The sequence below is a fragment of the Hibiscus syriacus genome, unplaced genomic scaffold (assembly GCF_006381635.1).
Source record: "Hibiscus syriacus cultivar Baekdansim isolate YM2019G1 unplaced genomic scaffold, ASM638163v2 tig00111408_pilon, whole genome shotgun sequence".
Classification (NCBI taxonomy): Eukaryota; Viridiplantae; Streptophyta; class Magnoliopsida; order Malvales; family Malvaceae; genus Hibiscus; species Hibiscus syriacus.
In genome coordinates, this window is record NW_024063085.1 from 445,401 (window position 1) to 463,796 (window position 18,396).

General features: G+C 34.3%; 1 protein-coding gene, 1 non-coding gene and 1 pseudogene across 2 annotated transcripts; 2 read left to right on the top strand and 1 right to left on the bottom strand.

Annotated features, from left to right (window-relative positions):
- Window positions 1-21: 21 nt before the first annotated feature.
- LOC120162793 (chlorophyll a-b binding protein 4, chloroplastic-like) lies at window positions 22-1,171 on the top strand. Its single transcript, XM_039172869.1, has 3 exons — window positions 22-296; window positions 397-812; window positions 906-1,171. The coding sequence occupies exons 1-3, from the start codon at window positions 91-93 to the stop codon at window positions 1,040-1,042; spliced, it is 759 nt and encodes a 252-aa protein (XP_039028800.1). The 5' UTR covers window positions 22-90; the 3' UTR covers window positions 1,043-1,171.
- LOC120162792 lies at window positions 1,100-5,963 on the bottom strand (annotated as a pseudogene).
- A 12,351-nt stretch (window positions 5,964-18,314) lies between these two features.
- LOC120162816 lies at window positions 18,315-18,391 on the top strand. Its single transcript, XR_005519574.1, has one exon. It is a non-coding gene; the product is annotated as a small nucleolar RNA Z267 (small nucleolar RNA).
- The last annotated feature ends 5 nt before the right edge of the window (window positions 18,392-18,396 follow it).

Consider the following 18,396-nt stretch of genomic DNA (forward strand, 5'->3'; position numbering starts at 1 on the left):
ATGAATCCTCATGAAGTTGAAATACAAAGCTTAAACCATGCACTAAAAACATCCACATTCACTTAACCCCATACACTGCCGGAAAAAATCATGGCCACCATCATAACGCAAGCTGCCGCCGCTGTTTTCCAGCCATGTGGATCGAAAACACGCTTCCTAACCGGTTCTTCCGGTAAGTTAATCCGAGAAGTGTCATTTAAACCAATGGCTTATCCATCAACTAGCTCATTTAAAGTTGAAGCCAAGAAAGGGGAGTGGTTGCCTGGACTTCCTTCACCAGCTTACCTCAATGGCAGGTACAGATTTCAAACCGGAAACTCCTTAGGTATCGCCTTTTAAAGGCAACCAGAATTCTCATATATGATCTATGAACTAAAGCTGTAAAGAATTGTGCAGTCTTGCAGGTGATAATGGGTTTGATCCTCTTGGATTGGCTGAGGACCCTGAGAACTTGAAATGGTATGTGCAAGCTGAGCTTGTAAACGGGCGTTGGGCTATGTTGGGTGTTGCAGGGATGCTTTTGCCTGAAGTTTTCACCAAGTTTGGGATAATCAATGCTCCTCAGTGGTATGATGCCGGGAAAGCCGAATACTTTGCATCGTCATCGACCCTCTTCGTTATCGAGTTCATTTTGTTCCACTATGTGGAGATCAGAAGGTGGCAGGACATCAAGAACCCTGGTTGTGTGAACCAGGACCCTATCTTTAAGCAATACAGCTTGCCCCCCAACGAATGTGGCTACCCTGGTGGCATCTTCAACCCCCTCAACTTTGCCCCTACACTTGAAGCCAAAGAAAAGGAGCTTGCCAATGGTATATATAGACACATACACGCATGCATCATACATACATACATATATATACCTGCCAAGGATCTGATTTATTTTGTGTTGATTGAATGTGCAGGGAGATTGGCAATGTTGGCATTCTTGGGGTTTATAATTCAACACAATGCGACTGGGAAAGGACCATTTGAGAACCTGTTGCAGCATCTCTCAGATCCATGGCACAACACCATCATCAACACAATCAGGGGTTACTAAGAAATGGATTTGAGGTTGGAGTTGTAGATCAATGTCCCTTGGTTTTTGCATAACTTAAGTGAAATTTAAGGCATATTAAATGTAAAACAAGAAACTTTCAATGTACAGTGGAACTTCAGATTGCATCTATATGTAGCTATATTTTTATTATTGCTTATATTAATTTACACTGCACATTTAATACAAATGACAAATTAGGCATCTCAGAAAACTAATTACAGTAAAAGGTCATGTTTTCTTGTACTATACATCTTGAGGAACTGGGAAGTATTCTTAAACCCCCCCCCCCACGAAAACGAAAACTGTGTTTAGACTACTAAAAAGATAAAAGAAAAGAAAAAGAGTTGGTATACAAAAGATTTAACCATGTGTGTGTTATAAAAAGATACACTAAATATACAAGAAACATGTCCGGCAGCAAAAACTGACCGGGCGATGATAGTCCACCTTTTGTCTGCTGCATGTTTCGTGGGATTCCAATGCATATCTGTGAGTCCTTCAGCTATAAATCATGGCATTGGCCGGATGAAGGTGTCTGATTCATGAAAGTCGATTTAGTTTGCTGAGATTTAATGGTGATCGCAATCAACAACTTTGCTGGAAGATTCAATTTCTTAGACGCATTTAACTAAAAGTGACATTTGAGAAAACAAGTCGAGCATATGCTATTTGATGCCATAGAAGCATAATATAAACAAAATTTGCTCGAGCCATTTATTTATTTTTGCTGTCATGATATGAGTGATAATTTTATTGAAAGAGAATCAAAATGTGAATATCATACAGCAAGATTCAACACATACGACAGGAGAACCTAAATGGATTTGGCATGGATAAACATAGGGAATTAAATCAAACACACCCGTGTCAGACACATACCCGCATCCAACACTCACCCAAATCCGAGTAACAGACACACTACTACATGCATAAAATGTAAACTTTTCCATGAACATATATCCTACAATGAAGGATAGAACAGAACAAAAGAAACTCCTCACCTGATGGTAAGAATCCCCATCAAACATTGCAATGCCACAAGGGCCAGAAGAAGATACCCAAGCTTGATGACCATCGTTACACATAGGTCTAGAGATTTCAAAGTTGCTAATAACTTGGTTAACCGTGGGATTTCCTTGTAGGTTCACCTCAATATCATTCTTCAACTTCTCATCATCTTGGAAATTTGAAGCGCTAAACTGCTGGTAGAAATATTGCTCACCAGCTTCTAAATTTAAGAAAGCATTGTTCCCCAACTCATTCAGGCCATTACATTCATGTATGACATTATCAACTTGTCCCGAACTGCTAATCTCTGTTTGCTTACCAGAGCCAAAGAAACCGGAATAACCAGCAAGGGAGCAATCTGTAGAGCACTCTGCGTCTCTAGAGCAAAACAAACTAGTCAGCCAATGGTATCAAGGAAAACACAAAAATCACAAGGCATTTATATGCTACTTTTAAATAAATAATTGAAGCTAAAAACAACCATGTTGCCACAGATAGGCACGAGAGTCTAGGTTATTTTCAAGTACAAACTTGTTTTGGTAAAACTGAATATCTCAAAAAGATAATGGGAATCGTATTTGAAATATATATCTTACCGATGAGATAGAAAGTTTGGTACATTATGCATTAACATATGTTGATTTTCATTGCTGGGAAGCCACATCACAGGTTGAGCTTCTTGCACCTCGCTGATCATTACAGGCGAAGGTATCCTAATCTGAAACTGTGAGCCATAATAAATTATAAGATACTGCAATGAATGGATGGATGGATGGATGGATGGATGGATGAGAGTACTTATTCTTGCTACCTGGTCAGTACATTCAAGTGACACAAGATGGTGCTTTCCAAAATTTTCCTGCAAAGAAAGTAGCATGCATAAGCAATTTATTGGTACAATAAATCAATTGACACTACAGGTTTCTTCTATCAAGCGTCTGATGAATCAAGCAGTCAGAGTGAATTAACATTTGATGCAGTTAAACAACAGTATGTTTCAAACCAAGTACAAACATGCAATACCTTGATCATATACAATATATCAAATCAGGTGGGTTAATCATGTATATTTATTGTTCTCTTTGACTTTGAAAGATGGTATACAAAAGCATACCTTGTGTATCCTAACACGTTCAATGGATTCTCTTAGTGAATCTTCCATCTGCCTAAGATGTTCTACGCTGTCAATTTTATCTGGATTACTCCAGTAACTGAAATCATTGCATGATATCAGCAGAGTTGCTCCATAGAAGCAAAAAAAGCATATTATTTCTATTTATAATATGCATTTTTGTTAATGCACACATGCAAATACCCAGATTATGTAGGTCAATACAAACAGTTATGAAGGAAACAGGCAAAAACAAAGGACATTTTTAGAAAGCAGATAATTTACAAGCAAATAAACATTAATTACGAAAATCCACAAGAAAAGAGGCACATACAAAAAAAATGGTCTATTCTATTTCAGGATGACCTAGCCTTAACCAAGGAAATTTCTTAAGACTATAATTTCCCCATTATAATTCCCAAAGATAATATATATCATAAAATTTAACATATGAATCTAGTTCATTCCGGCTATATCTTAACTCCACTCAAATTAACAAGAACCTTGCCACTTATTGCCCTAGTGTAGCATTAGTGTTGAAACTTCACAATGGTTCAACTATGGATTTTGTATTTCCTGATCTAATCATTATACTTGAGGTCCAAAGGATGGAGAGTTAAAAGATGAGGAGAAGCTACTTAAGAAGTGAAATAACCAATAACTGGGTAACAAAAAAAATAGTAAGATGTGATTCTCATCTCATGCTAGCCTTTTACAAACAATACCAGAAAGGAAAAATCAAAGCTTTAACAACCAAAAGTTCCAAAGGTGCACCTCAGTCTCTTATGTACTTCAGCAAGCTGAGCTCGAAACCTTGAAACTTCATTTGTCATTTCCTGAAAAATAGCATGTTCCAGACATAACAAAATTAACAATAACTTCAAAATCGATGATCTAAATGGATACATGTAATTTCAGAAAACTTTATACCTCAACAGACCGACTGCTGCAAGGGGCAAAAAAATAAAGAAAGAAAGAAAAAAGTTTAGTTTCTTCCTTATATCTTACTCAAACAGAAACACTTATCTGGAAGAAATTGAAAACTAAAGGCGACATACGTTGCACCTAGAAAGTCCTGTATGTTTAGATCATGATCCAACTTCATGAAGGTTTTCTTTAGAGCCTATATTCACAATCACAAAACCCAAAAATTAACATGATGAAAGGGTAATAAAACTTTAATCATCACTTTGTGGTAAGGAAGCATAACATATTGAAGAGAGTTGAAAGGAGGCTTACTTCGAGGCTCTCCAACTTCCTGTTGCAGACCAACAAAAATCAGATAGCTATAATGTCATTTCAATATGAACAGACTAATTAATTAAAGACGTTCAAATGTCAGATTGCTCACCTTTTTGCCCTTTCTTGTGGAGTTAACAGTGCGAACTTTGCAATAACCTCTTCAATATTGCTGGAAAAGGCAAACAAGCAAAGTGAGCCTCGTTTGTTACCTTACTCTACTTCTTCAAACATTGATAATTAAACACAGAAATATGATTATTTGGACAGTCATATACCCAGGACTATTTTAAAGTACTTGATATGCACCTGAAACTATGTGTTACTAGGTAAATAAAGAATCACCATAACTGATTCTGATACATAGTTGTATACTTCTAACTAGAAAGAAAAAACAAATATGGTACGAGTCCAGAGATCACAACGGCAACAGGTATGTCATTAAAATCCTAGTCCACCAAGCTTACTAACTAGCCGGATTTATATGAAAGTTGCCTAATGATAAAAATGTGAGGGAACACCTGCAAATTTGTGTATCTTTTATCTGCGGTTAGTATAAAGCATACCCAAATTACCACTATAGCTTCTACGGCAAAATGAAGAATAAACATCTTGTGAAGCATAAATTAGGCCATCCAAGAAAATGAAAGAACGTTTCCATTCTTACAATACCTGCGCTCTCCATGGAATAACGTAGGCTTTCCGGTTGGAGAAACATGAGAAGGATGATATGAATGTCACATAATATCGATAATTCCTTCGCTTTCTTCAAGATTCCGGTCCTGCGTTTCGAATATGTAACTTGCCTGTTGCTATAGCTCTCTAACCTTTTTATCTTTAGTTTAACCCTTCCCATCCTGCAAATTCTCAAGAAATCCGAGGTCATTTCTTAACCCAGTGTTTCATTCTAAGTTCAGAAATCTCAACATTTACTCAGTTTAATCAAGAACAGAAAATAAAGTTATGTAACTGAAGCTCCCATTCCAGGCACCACCATTAAATAACAATATGATCTTCAATAGAATTTTAAATACAGATATTCGAAAAAAAAACTTAAATATAAAAAAAGGACGAAACATAAAAAAGAAATAGCATTGGTTTGAACCCATGATCACGTTCCCTTTACCACATAAACACCACATCTTATCAAACAAAAATGCTTTTTTTGTCACTATGATCAAACTTGAAAAACCCAGAAAGGAAATAACAACAGCATTACAAATAAAGAAAAGAAAAGGAGAAGCCTTTAACTGGCCAAAAAGAAAAGACATAATTTATTAATTAAAAAGAAAACCCAGTTACAGAAACGAAGTAAACACAGATAAGAAAAGCATTGATGAAAAGAAATGAATAAAAATAGTAATGATTTGAATAAGAGAGATAAAAGGAACAAATCCTTACAGTGAAGTTAAAGGGCAAAGAGAATAAAAGGAAGAAAATAAAATTAAAAAGGAAATAGAAATAGAAAAAGCTTACAAAGAAGGAGAAGGCAAGCTGTGATTTCGGTGGATAAAAAGAAGGGGACCAGCCAGAAAACAATTTCGTTTCTTCGGGGAGAGGTAGACGGTGCCCAAGCAAATCAGCGGTGAAATGTTCAATACACATTTAAAACAAACAAACAAATGATTGTCTTTAATGTCGTGTCTCTTTTGTTCGAGGGGTTTACGTCATATACAACCATAAATCTTTTTTTTTCTAACAGATTTAATGGCCATTTCCCGATTAACAGGGATAGACAGAGATGTATGTGGCGCCAAAAGTGACTTAAAAATTTAAAATTATTATATATATTTAAAAAAATTAGATATTTTTATTAAAACATTATTTATATTTTATTAAAATTTCATAAACTCATCTCATCTTAAAATTTTAAAAATTTATTGCCTTAATATAAAATTCTTTGTCGATTAATATTTAATTTAATGTCATGAATTATTATTTTTATGTGAATGATTACTTAACTGAAATTATATTAGTATTAATGTTTTAATTTTTAATTTTTATATATTTAAAAGACATATAATATTAATAATTTTTAATTAATATCAACAATATTTAAAATAGATAGATAGTTAAACCTTCTATTGATATATCATCTTTCCTTTAAATTGAAGGTCCAATATCCATTAAAAGTAAAATTTCATTTTCTTTCTCTTAAATAAAAATGGCTAAAAAAGGTATATAATAACTATACAATATTGTTTGTGAAATACTATTTTTATTACTAATATATAAAATAATCATTCATATTTTTATATAATACTTTTAATTATAAAATATATAAATATAATCAATACATCCATAATAATTTTAGTGCAATTGATCTATATGGACTTGTTTATTTGAGTATATAATTTTATATGCAGAATGTCAAAATTAGCCTTTAACGTATATATTTTGGTTTGTTTTTTTTTAATATTTTGACTCTCAACGTCTAATGTATAATTAAATAATCACTTTGATTATTATTCTTTTATTCTAAAGTACTTTGGCTCCTAACATTTTATTTTAGGATAAAATCTCTTATTTTAGAATGTTAATCGTTTGTTAATTAATGATTTCATTTATGAAGAGACTTTTTTTAAATATTGGGTCAAAATACTTAAAAAAAGAAAACAATAACAAAAATGAACATTTTAATAAAAAAAATGGTGTTTAATTTTGGTATTATGCCTGTAACATCCTCAATATTGGGTTAGTGGCTAAATTGTAAAATTTTAGAATTTAGTGATTAAAGTAGAATAGTTCAATAGTTCAATGATTTATTTGGGAATATTTCACAAAGTTGTTAGTAATTATTCAATGAATTAAAGGGCAAAATGGTCAATTGATAAGGAAATATATTTTTCTCCCCTTTAATAAGAGATATATACGTGGGGAGGGTAAGATGAAAACATTTCATCATCATCTTCTTCTTCCTTTCTTCTTCTCCAACCGTGGAAGCTAGACAAAGGTAAGAGTTTCTTTGTTTTTGATTATTTGTTGATTTAAAGGTTGGGTTTTGATCCTTAGATGATAATTAAGCTTAAGAAAAGCTTAATTTGTCTTAAAATCAAAAGATAAAGGAGTTAGGAAAGATTAAAGAAAATGGGGTTTTAAGTGAAATTTTGAATAAGAAGGTTTAAATGAATTTGGAGGATGAATTTGACTTGTCATCTATGAGAATAAGAAGTTAGAAGTGTTAGAATTAAGTTTGGATAATATGGAAAATTGGGTATGATTCTTAGCCTTAAGAATTTGGATGAAATATGGGAGATTATAAAGTGTTGAAATAATAGAAATTAGTTAAAGTTGTTATAGATGAGTTTAGTAGTATGATAAGGATTTTATACATGAAAATTTGGGTGAAGTGTTGATGATTTTCGGATGAAGTAGCCTATTATGGGCAAGTGCATCGATGCACTATGAGTATGTATTGGTGCACTAAGATAATTTTTTAATGTGCATCGATGCATGAGAATTTCGAAGCTATTTTGTATACCGATGCACCCATAGTGCATCGATACACCCCTAAAGGAAAAATGGAATTTTGGTTCATTAGATTAGCCTATGTTATCAATACCAAGTTATAAGATTTAGGCTTTTGATAATTGTCTCGAAAATTATGTTTATGTAGAAATTGAGCCTAAACAAATTCTGGAACAATCAAAGAGTTAGGATCGAATCAAAGCAAGGCTAAGGTGAGTGCAAATTTTAATTGTACTTATGGTATTGAACGAACATTGGCTTGCGATGAGCCAGTGATGGAGTTACTATGGTAAGAAGTGACTCCTAGAATGTTATTTGATTTGTGATTCTCATATGTGCATGAATACATGAAATGGACATAGGTTATTATATATGTTACATGATTATATGCATATGTGATATATGCTATGAGACATGACCAATGTGAAATGAGATAAGATATGTGACTATATGAAAATGTTACATGATCTACATGATTACATAAATATGCAATATGTATTACATGTTATATGAAATGACATAAATGTTTACACATACATGTGGTATGTGACAGAAAAAAAGGTATATGTGATATCAAGATAAATGACATGAGTATATGAACATATGAAACAGAGGAATAATGCCCATGGTATATAATACGAGAGCTATAGGTATAGTTGGCATGCCAAGAGTCGAGGGTTCTACGTGGTCCTTCGGGACGTATATGTATCATTTGGAACATTTATAGAGTCTTTTGAGATATATTTGATCCATTGGAATATGTATATGGTTCTTAAGGAGTGGTTCTTCGGGACAAATACAGTACATAGGTCCTTCGGGACAAAATTTCATAGCCCCTAGTGGGACCCCATACGAGCTGTAGTGACAGCATAGTGCACAACCTTAATGTACTCGAATATCTTGAGTTCTCAGTAATGTAAATGGGCTTACAAAAAGGTATAAAAGTGTTTGCATTATTACATGTTATCATGCTATTATTATTTACATGGAATCATATATGACATGATTGAATGAGTAGATGATATGTCCATATAGATATGAAATGCATTATTTTTAGAGAAAATAACTTTAGTGACCGAAAATGTCTTATAATATACGATTTTAACCAACTTTTTTTGGATTTGCAAAAATGACCAACAAATTCGCAACGTGAACTCCAATTTAGCAACACAGTTTCCAAATTCGCAACGCGAATTTGTAATTCGCAACACATAAGTCAAATTCGCAAAGCACGTTTATTTTCGCAACGCGGATTTTATTTTCGAATTCGAAACACAATATTAATTTTGTAACACAAATGTAAACAGTATAATCGCAACTCATAACCTAAAACCCAAAATCACAACTTAGTCTCATATCCATCTCTCACTCTCTACGACGACATCCGTCCCCATCTCCGGTGAAATCCGTCCCCATCTCCAGCGAAATCCGTATATCTCCATCTCTTAGAGCCACCCTCACAACCATTCACGACCACAAATGGAAAATCAACCACCAATGGTTAGTTTTTTTAATTATTTTTATTTTGAATTTTTTGTATTATTATTAGATTTTTCATATTTAAATTGATGATAAATTTACTGGTAATTTTAATATATAGATTAACCATTTCACTTAGATTGCTTAGTAAATTCATTCGGTTGCTGCCAATACTGCTAAATTGTTTAGTCTTTAACCCTGTGAAGTTAGTATTTGTCTTTGTTTTGTCTTTTGGTTGAAGTAATGCAATTCATTCAAGTTTCAATTTGCAGAAGAATTTTGAAACTTAAATTCGAACACGAAAATCGCAACGCGATTTTAGTTTCGCGTTGCGATTTTCATTTTCACGTTGCGAATTTAAGTTTCAGAAACTACTCTTCTTCTGCAAATTGAAACTTGAATGAATTGCATTACTTCAACCAAAAAACTATGATAGAATAATGACTTGGGTGAATATCGTGCTAGTTTGAAGCATATTTGGCTTTGTTTTTACTATTTAATATCATGTCTGTTTATAGTGTATAATTTGTAGTTTTGGTATATCTAACTTGGTATGTTTATAGTTTTTGTTAGAAATTTTTTTCGACTTCATTGACTCTAAGGAATAAATTAAGCCTAGCCACTACAATAGCGTCGACACTTACACCTGTACAAAGAAAATTGTTTGAGGATACTTGCTTCAGGCCGTGGCTGAAAGTACAACATCCAGGTGGAGATGCTATGTTGACCCATTTGTTTCTTCAGACCATGACTAACGATCTACCCGAGAGGATACAACGTGGTGATGAAGAGATATGGTTTCATTTTTCACCGACATATACTTGTTTTGGGCGGGAGGAGTTTTGCTTAATCACTGGTCTACGTTTCGGACACGATGAAGTAGGTCGGTACACTAGTCATATCACCCTCCCATCATGGTTATCTCGGGTTTTTCCTGAGATGGCAAAGGCGAAGTCCAGTTTACACGTCGACGACTTGAAAATATTACTTCTTAAAGATGGTTTTACTCGGATTGATTACCTTGATGTTGTCCGAGTATGCCTTTTATTACTTTTGAATGCCGACTTTTTAGGCAAAGAGGTCAGACAACTTATTTCTGAGGACCTAATATTATTGGTAGAGGACCTAAATGAATGGAACGTGTTTCCCTGGGGTTCATATCTATGGAAAGCTACCTGGAAAAAGTTGTCGTCTACCTTTGAGGACCGTCGTAGTTTGCGTGGCGATGGTTCCAAATACACTTTGGTAGGCTTTATTTGGGCCTTTAAGGTAAGAATTTCTATATAATGTTTCCAAAATTATAATTAATTATTTAATAATTAATAATGTTTGTGTATTATATTGTTTATAGATTTGGATATTTGAGGCTTTTCCCAGCATGCGGACATGTGCAAGAAAAAATTCAAATGATATTCCTAGGGCTATTACCTGGAAGAGGATCCGGCTGCTGGATTGGGAAGATTTACTACCATATACGACGATGAATGAAGTAAGTTAACACAAATACTACCATATATAAATAAGTTATTACTAGTAGACGTTTGACTTTGTTTGATCTTTTATATTGTTATGAGGCAAACTATCCATTACAGAGGCTGACACCCACAGAGGCTGAGCTTGCCAATGATTGGTGGCAAGTTAGTAAGCGTTTTTTTGATGGGACGGATGATGAGCACCCCCCACTTCGAGAGCCATCACCTGATCGAGCTGATTATACACCTCCACACCGAGAGCCATCACCTATTCCATCACATCATCGAGCCTCTTCTCCACCATCACCTCATGATAGGCGACCGGAAAAGATACCACGACATTTATCTCCCCGTTCTCTACCTCAATGGGATGAGTTAAGGGAGTTACGTGATGAGGTAAGTGCTTTGCGTGATGAGGTCGGTACTTTACGTGACGACAATGTGCATGGCGTGATGAGGTACGGTCTTTACGTGGTGAGGTAAATGTTTTTCGCGATGACAATGGTGCTTTACGTGGTGAGGTATCTACTTTACGTGATGAGGTAGCCGCTCTACGTGAGATTGTTTTATCGTTGCAGAATGATGTTCATACTCTACGCAATGAGGTAAGTTTGTTTAATACTATACTAAAAATGCAATTAAATTTTTTCGGCATTATTTTTTATTTATTTAATGATTTATGTATTAATTTATTTTTAGTAGCCCGATAAGGTAGATGTTTTACGTTAGGTTTTTCTTGCATGATGGGGTTCACGCATCAGACGTCGTGCACGTGCCATTACGTCTCATTTCACCTCAATAGTGCCAAGACTCCGTAAGAAGAAGCCTGGTTCACCTATCATCGTTCAAGAGGCCCCTCCCACCATTCAAGAGGCCCCTGTCATCGTTCAAGAAGTCCCTCCCACCATTCAAGAGCCCGATTCACATGGCATACTATGTCGACATATGGATAAACCCCCTCACGTGCTCGATATGATGGATGAGAGTTGGCTTTCGTATGAGTTACCGGCCAGTACCATTCCTCGGTAGGAGAGGAGAACACTACCGACCACAATTATGGATAATATCCTTTGGGCTAAGACCGCAGTTGATTTTTATCTATATGAGTAGAGTCAGGGGTGTTACGCTGACATATGCAAAATTGACGATAGTATGCATTTCTTTCTTAATCGGTCTTGGTGGGGTGTTTTATTAGGGGTTGAAGAGAATGACTATTTTGAATGGGGGATCTCATATTCTTCTTATATTGCATTTTTGATTATTTTTTAAAATTTATTAAATTCACTAATATATGTATTTTTTATACACAACATATTGATGCATGGGTGTCACGTCTTCAGATTATAAGGAAATTGAAGAAAATAAAAAAAAAAGTGATAGACTATTATGCCTTCTTTTTTTCACGTAGCTCACTTGAAGGATCAGAGAAACGCTTCATATGCGTTGGGTAATGGAAAAGCTAAGTTTTATCCTGCGTGGTGGGAGGTCGATAAGGTTAGTATTTATTTTTGAATATTTTAAAGGTGTTCATAAATTTTATTTGATGTGCGCAATTGAATTAATATTTATGATTGCAGGTGTTTATCCCTATTATGGAACATCGTCATTGGCTTCTCGTCGAGCTTCAGCTCCCATCCTTGAAGACGATAGTATATGACAGCATGTTGAATTACATACCATTGTCTGATTTGAAAGATATTATTTGTAAGGGATGTAGCGCTCATTTGGCTAAATACTTGGATGCGATTGATTATTGAACTAATTTTGGAAACAAGAAGCCAAAAAAGTTCAAAGTTACAATGATGAGAGACGAGACATCGACACAACAAACGGCGGGAGCCAGAGAGGATTGTGGTCCTCTTGTATGCATGTGTTTGGAACGTTTGACGACAGAATGTAAACAATTTCTACCTCCCACATATAGAGATAGAGGTGCAGTAGGGTTATGGTTTCGACATTTTATGGCTAGATCGATATATTTGAGACGTTTCCTACCTGCATCCGCGTGCTGAAAGTGTGCATAAACAACCATTTGTTATTGCTAAGTTTGAGCAAGTGTTGTTAACATATATACTATTTGTTGGTTTGAAAATGTTTCGTTAAGTACCTAGAATTCAATAATTTGTTGTTTGTTGGTTTTAGATGTGTAGAAAGTGTTGTTTGAGCAAATGTTTAGTTTATGCAGGTTAATCCTGAAGTGAGCTGCGTGAAATTTGCTATCTGGGGCTAATTGTATCAATGTGCTATTGATTTGTTTTTTTAGATGCATAAATAAGAATTATTTTTTGCTTGTTTAATTGATTTGTAAAAGTTGATTTATTGTTTAAGAAAATTTTAATCTGCATTATGTTGAAGGCAAAAAAGACCTGTTGAAGGTACACTTTCGCAACGCGAATTTGACTTTCGCAACAATCGCAACGTGAATTTGACTTTTGCGTTGCGAATTCAATGAAAACACCTTCAAAAATATAACAGACAACAATATGGTAAGTGATAACAACTGAACAGATCATAGCAATGTTCAAACTCAAGTTACTAATGCATGTCTAACTGAAAATGTATGCATTCACACATAAAATACACATAATACAACATTTGCATTTAAAAATCACCTAAGTTAATATGTCCCAAAAGGTGAAGCTGGTTTTGATTGGGATTTTGATTTTGATTTTGATTTTGATTTCCTTTTGCTTGGCATCATATGAGCTTTGGATTTTGATGAGGATCCATATTTTGGTAGAGGAAAATATGATTGTGATGGCATTGGTGATCCACAGGTCAACCTTGTATGACCACTTTCCTTACACCGACTATATGTCGATATCCTCTTCTCTTCACCCTTAGACGGTATACGATCGTGATTTTTTGGTCGGCCAGGTAGCATGCTGTCCATGACTGGTGGCAAAACTGTTTGTAAGTCATCTGGTATGTCCCACTCAGAAGGATGTGGAATATGGTAGACAATATCGGCATAAGTCTGTCGATATGCTTCTGTAGTGTAGCAATCCATAGCGTATGCGCTTGAATCATATTGGTTTAGATGAAGAGCAACTTTTATAACATGGCCACACAAATAACTAGATGTTTATCATTTCATACAACTACACGTCTTTGCATTTATATCGACAAGCCCATTTAAGTTATTATCCAATACTTCAAACAAAGTTTTTGAACGTGGTTCAACTCTCCATGATGTTGACTTCACAACACGTTTCATTATCTTTTTTCAGTCCATGGTGTAACATGACGTTCCAATGTTCCTGTAAATTTAAATAAATAATACTTAGTAAAATATATAAATATGATAAGTTACGAATTTAAAGAAATAATACATGCATGATTTCTTTTCTTGTAGTATCACTGTTGAATAGAGGCTCAAAAAACTCCATTAACATAGTAATGAGTAATTTTCGGAAATGATGACTTAGAGCATTGATTGATTATGCACTATTAGACGTCATGAAACCATATCTTCCTCCAAGTTGATGTACTCTTGACCATCTTTCAAACCCGACATCTTCTAGTGTTTGAGCACAATGAGGCAAAACATGTCTTAAACAATTTATATGCTTATTAAAATCCACTTCCCGATAAGCTTTTACAGTATTTCAATATGTCCATTTGTGAGTTTTTATACCAACAGACCTTGATTTTAGATTTATGTACAAATGAACACCACAAAGTCCATGAAAAATATTTTGGAAACACATTCTAACAGCGTTATCAATTGAGTTTGCCCTATCGGATATGATTGTCAGATTGCTAATAGGACCTATGCAATCCCTAAGATGCCCTATAAACCATGTCCATGAATCAGAGGTTTCAGATTTGCCAAACCCGTAAGCTATTGGCAGTATCCCATTGTTAGCATACATGGTTACTGCTAATAAGTTTACTCTAAGGTATCGACCTTTCAAATGTGCTCCGTCAACTATAATAATTGGGCACATGCAAGTAATAAACTAACGAATCTACAAAATAATATACACAAGAAATATAATCATTTAAATGTGAAATGCATGTAACTAACAAAAATGAGTCAACAAAATTATATTGATTTACTAACCGCAGCACCAATGGTGATAAACAGCAACTCAAAGCATCCATCTCTATCTGTTTTGATATGAGTTACCAACCCAGGATTTTTTAACTTTAAATTGTGACAATAAGCCTGCAGTTGGGCAAACGATGCTTCTGGAGATCGCCTCAACAATTCCAAGGCATAACATTTGGCTCTCCAAGCTTGAGAATATGAGATACTAATCTTGAACCGAGCATTCATGTCAGTCCTAATTTCATGTCCCCGATATACCCTGCCATTCAAAAACATTAACTCAGCCAGAAAACCACCCAACACCTTTTTGTTTGCCTGTCTATGGTGAGGAAAAACTTGGGTTCTTGAACATGTATGTTTATCAATAAAAGTCCTAACTTGAAATATTTCGCAATCTTTTATCCTCTTTGCAATCATACGCTACGTACAGTTTTTGTCAATCATAACTTTGTTTCGAAAAGATCTTTGCTTGATTTGTTAACTTTTAGTTTATAGCAATCTTCCACACATTTCGTATACAATGCTATCTTCAAGTGTTCCTTTGTATCAAAACAATCATCTTTCTTGATACGAATAACTTTTGTGTAACAATCAACTGCTATCTTTACCAACTCTTCTTCCAGTATCTGAAGTAATTCTGGCATATTCCAGTTATACTCCCGTGGCATTTTCTTTTTTTTCTTTTCTTCAGGGACTTCTTCTTCTTCTTCTTCAGGTTTATATGAATTACAGAATGGATGTTCAACATGTTCATTCACAGTCGTAACTTCCTCCTCATTATTATCAACAACATCTTCCTCGGCAGCGGCTGTTTCATCATCAAAATTCGGGTATTGACCAATATCAAAATCATTACACGCAGGGTTTGTTTCTTCTTCTGAAACATCATCAAAATCTGAGTATTGACCAAGATCAAAGTCCGGGTATTGACCAAGATCAAATTTCGAATACTGACTAGTACTCACAATTTTTTCTGTTGGCTCATAATCGTCTAACTGGTCAATACGAAAACTGGAATTGTGTGCTGAAAGTTGATTAGGATTTGGATTAGGAAAATGTTGTGGGTTTTGATATTGTGTTTGTTATTGGAAATGTGGTGAAACAAAATTTTCTTGGTGATGAAATTGTGGTGGAACCATTAAATTTTGAGGTTGATAACAACGTTGTACATTATGAGCATCATAAACTGGGGTTGAAGAACTTAGTTGATTACGACCTGCTACTGACCCAACTTCACTACTTATAGGTTCAACAACATACAATGTAACATCATCTTCTTGCGAAACACTAATGTAAGCAATGAATCATTCAACATCTTCATTGTCGGTTAACAAATAAACTTTATTTTTTCTCTGATAAGATAGCCTAAATCTACTTAGAGGCTCTAAATTTAATTTCTTTGCAACACGTAACATTAGAGTTTCATAAGTTAACTTTTTAATGACAGTTTTAGTTGAAGATTCTTGGGTAAAGGCATATATTGTAAAACACCATGAACATTCTCTCATGTTCCTCCAAAACACAAATCTATCCAAACATGATCAACATTAGATAATTTCATTCTACAATTGTAAATTAATTTACTAAACAAACGAGCTATAAACTACATATCATCACTACCTTAGAGAAAATCAGACCTTTATTAAGTTGATAGTTGATAATTTGGGAGAGAAATCATTGAAAATTATATAGAAATAAAATTATGTAAAAAAAATTAGAGATTGGGAAGGATGTCGTTGGATATAGGAACGGATGTCGCCGGAGAGAATGATAGATGGAGATGGAATGAGTTGCGATTTAGGGATTTAGGTTATGAGTGTTGCTGCTGTGTAGTTATATACCCAAAACATTTGTGTTGCGAAAATAAAACCTGTTGCAAAATTAAATTTCGTGATGCGAATTCGAAAATCGAGTTTCGAATTCAGAAATCGAGTTGTGAATTTGAAATTCAGTGTTGCGAATTTGGAAATCGCGTTGCGAATTTAACTTCTGTGTTGCGAAATTGTAATTCGCGTTGCGAATTTGTTGGTCATTTTCGCAAATCCAAAAAAAGTTGGTTAAAATCATATATTATAAGACATTTTCGGTCATTGAAGTTATTTTCTCTTATTTTTATTATATGTTTTATATGTCTCACTAGGTCATAGACTTAGCGTGTGATTGTTTCACGCGTAGGTTTCGAGAAGAGAAAGATTGATAAAAGTTATGCAAGACATATCAGTTCCTCCTTTCCAAAGATCAGATCAGAAAAGAAATGTATAGTATGTTTGTTGTAATAAGGAAAGTAGTTGGCATGTAAATAAAGGATTAAATCCGATATATATTCTAATCGGTTTTGAAAAGTCATACGATTGAGTTTTGTAATGTTTTAAATGCGTATATGTAATTGATAAATTTTATACGGATGAAAGCTTAGATTTTTACGAGTGTATACGTATTTTTACGAAAGTTACTGTAGCAGTGCACCGATACACAATTAATATTCGAAAATTTTAACTGTTCAGGGTACTGTTCATATCATATTTTATTGTTCATAAAAACATATTTTTTTCAAATTGGTTTTAACGAACATAATTCAATAATATATGATAGTATTTTCTTAATATGAGTTCAAATGTTTTGATATTTTATAAGAATACTGTTTTAAAAATTCAATTTGACATCTCGAACTCGTATCCGGGTTGAGTACGGATTGGGGTGTTACAATGCCAATTATACAGCCCACTGCTCCTTAAGCATGCCCTAGACGTTTCAGTACCTTCTCGTTGTATATAAATAACCCACAAACCCTAGCTCTTTTTAAATCCATCCCATGAGATAAACTCTAGATATAATCTCGCGCCTCCGAGCCTTTCATCTAGGGATGGGCATGGGTCGGGTTTCGGCCAACCCGACTCGACCTGAAAATTTTACATCATTCGCTCGACTCGATCCGACCCAAAAAATATATACTTCCACCCGACTCGACTTTTTGAGATAAAATCCGACTCGACCAGAAATAATAAAAATATTATTTTTATTCAATAAAAATAATAATTTAATTGAAAAAATAATATATAGAGGGGTATTATTGTAATTATTCTTAAATATATAAGATAAAATTATATTTTCGGGTCGGTTCGGATCGGATATTTTTCACCCTAAACCCGAACCCGACCTGATCCGAACATCACTTTTAAAAAATTCGACTGACCCTATCCGAACTTGAATTTTTTTATAAAAAAAAACTCCAACCCGATCGAAACCTGTCGGATTCGGGTCCCATGCTCATCCCTACTTCCATCCCCTTCTTTTAATCTTATAAAACCCTGATTTGAGTTGTTCTCATTATTTAATTTTTCCTTTGTTTCTGATGTAAAGTTATAATCTTTCTTGTTCCTCTCGCAAAATTTTAATGGATACTTTTAGCTTGTATGTTTCCTTCTTTTTTTATGCCTTGTCGTTCTGCCTGTGATGGTATTAAATATACTTTGAGAGATGTTTTTCTCTTTGAAAAAAACTCAAATCTGAGGCAAAGAAAGAT

Coding starts and splice junctions, on each gene's coding strand:
- LOC120162793 (XM_039172869.1), top strand. CDS start 91: ATGGCCACCATCATAACGCAAGCTGCCGCCGCTGTTTTCCAGCCATGT. Junction 297..396: donor CCAGCTTACCTCAATGGCAG/GTACAGATTTCA, acceptor AGAATTGTGCAG/TCTTGCAGGTGATAATGGGT. Junction 813..905: donor AGAAAAGGAGCTTGCCAATG/GTATATATAGAC, acceptor TTGAATGTGCAG/GGAGATTGGCAATGTTGGCA.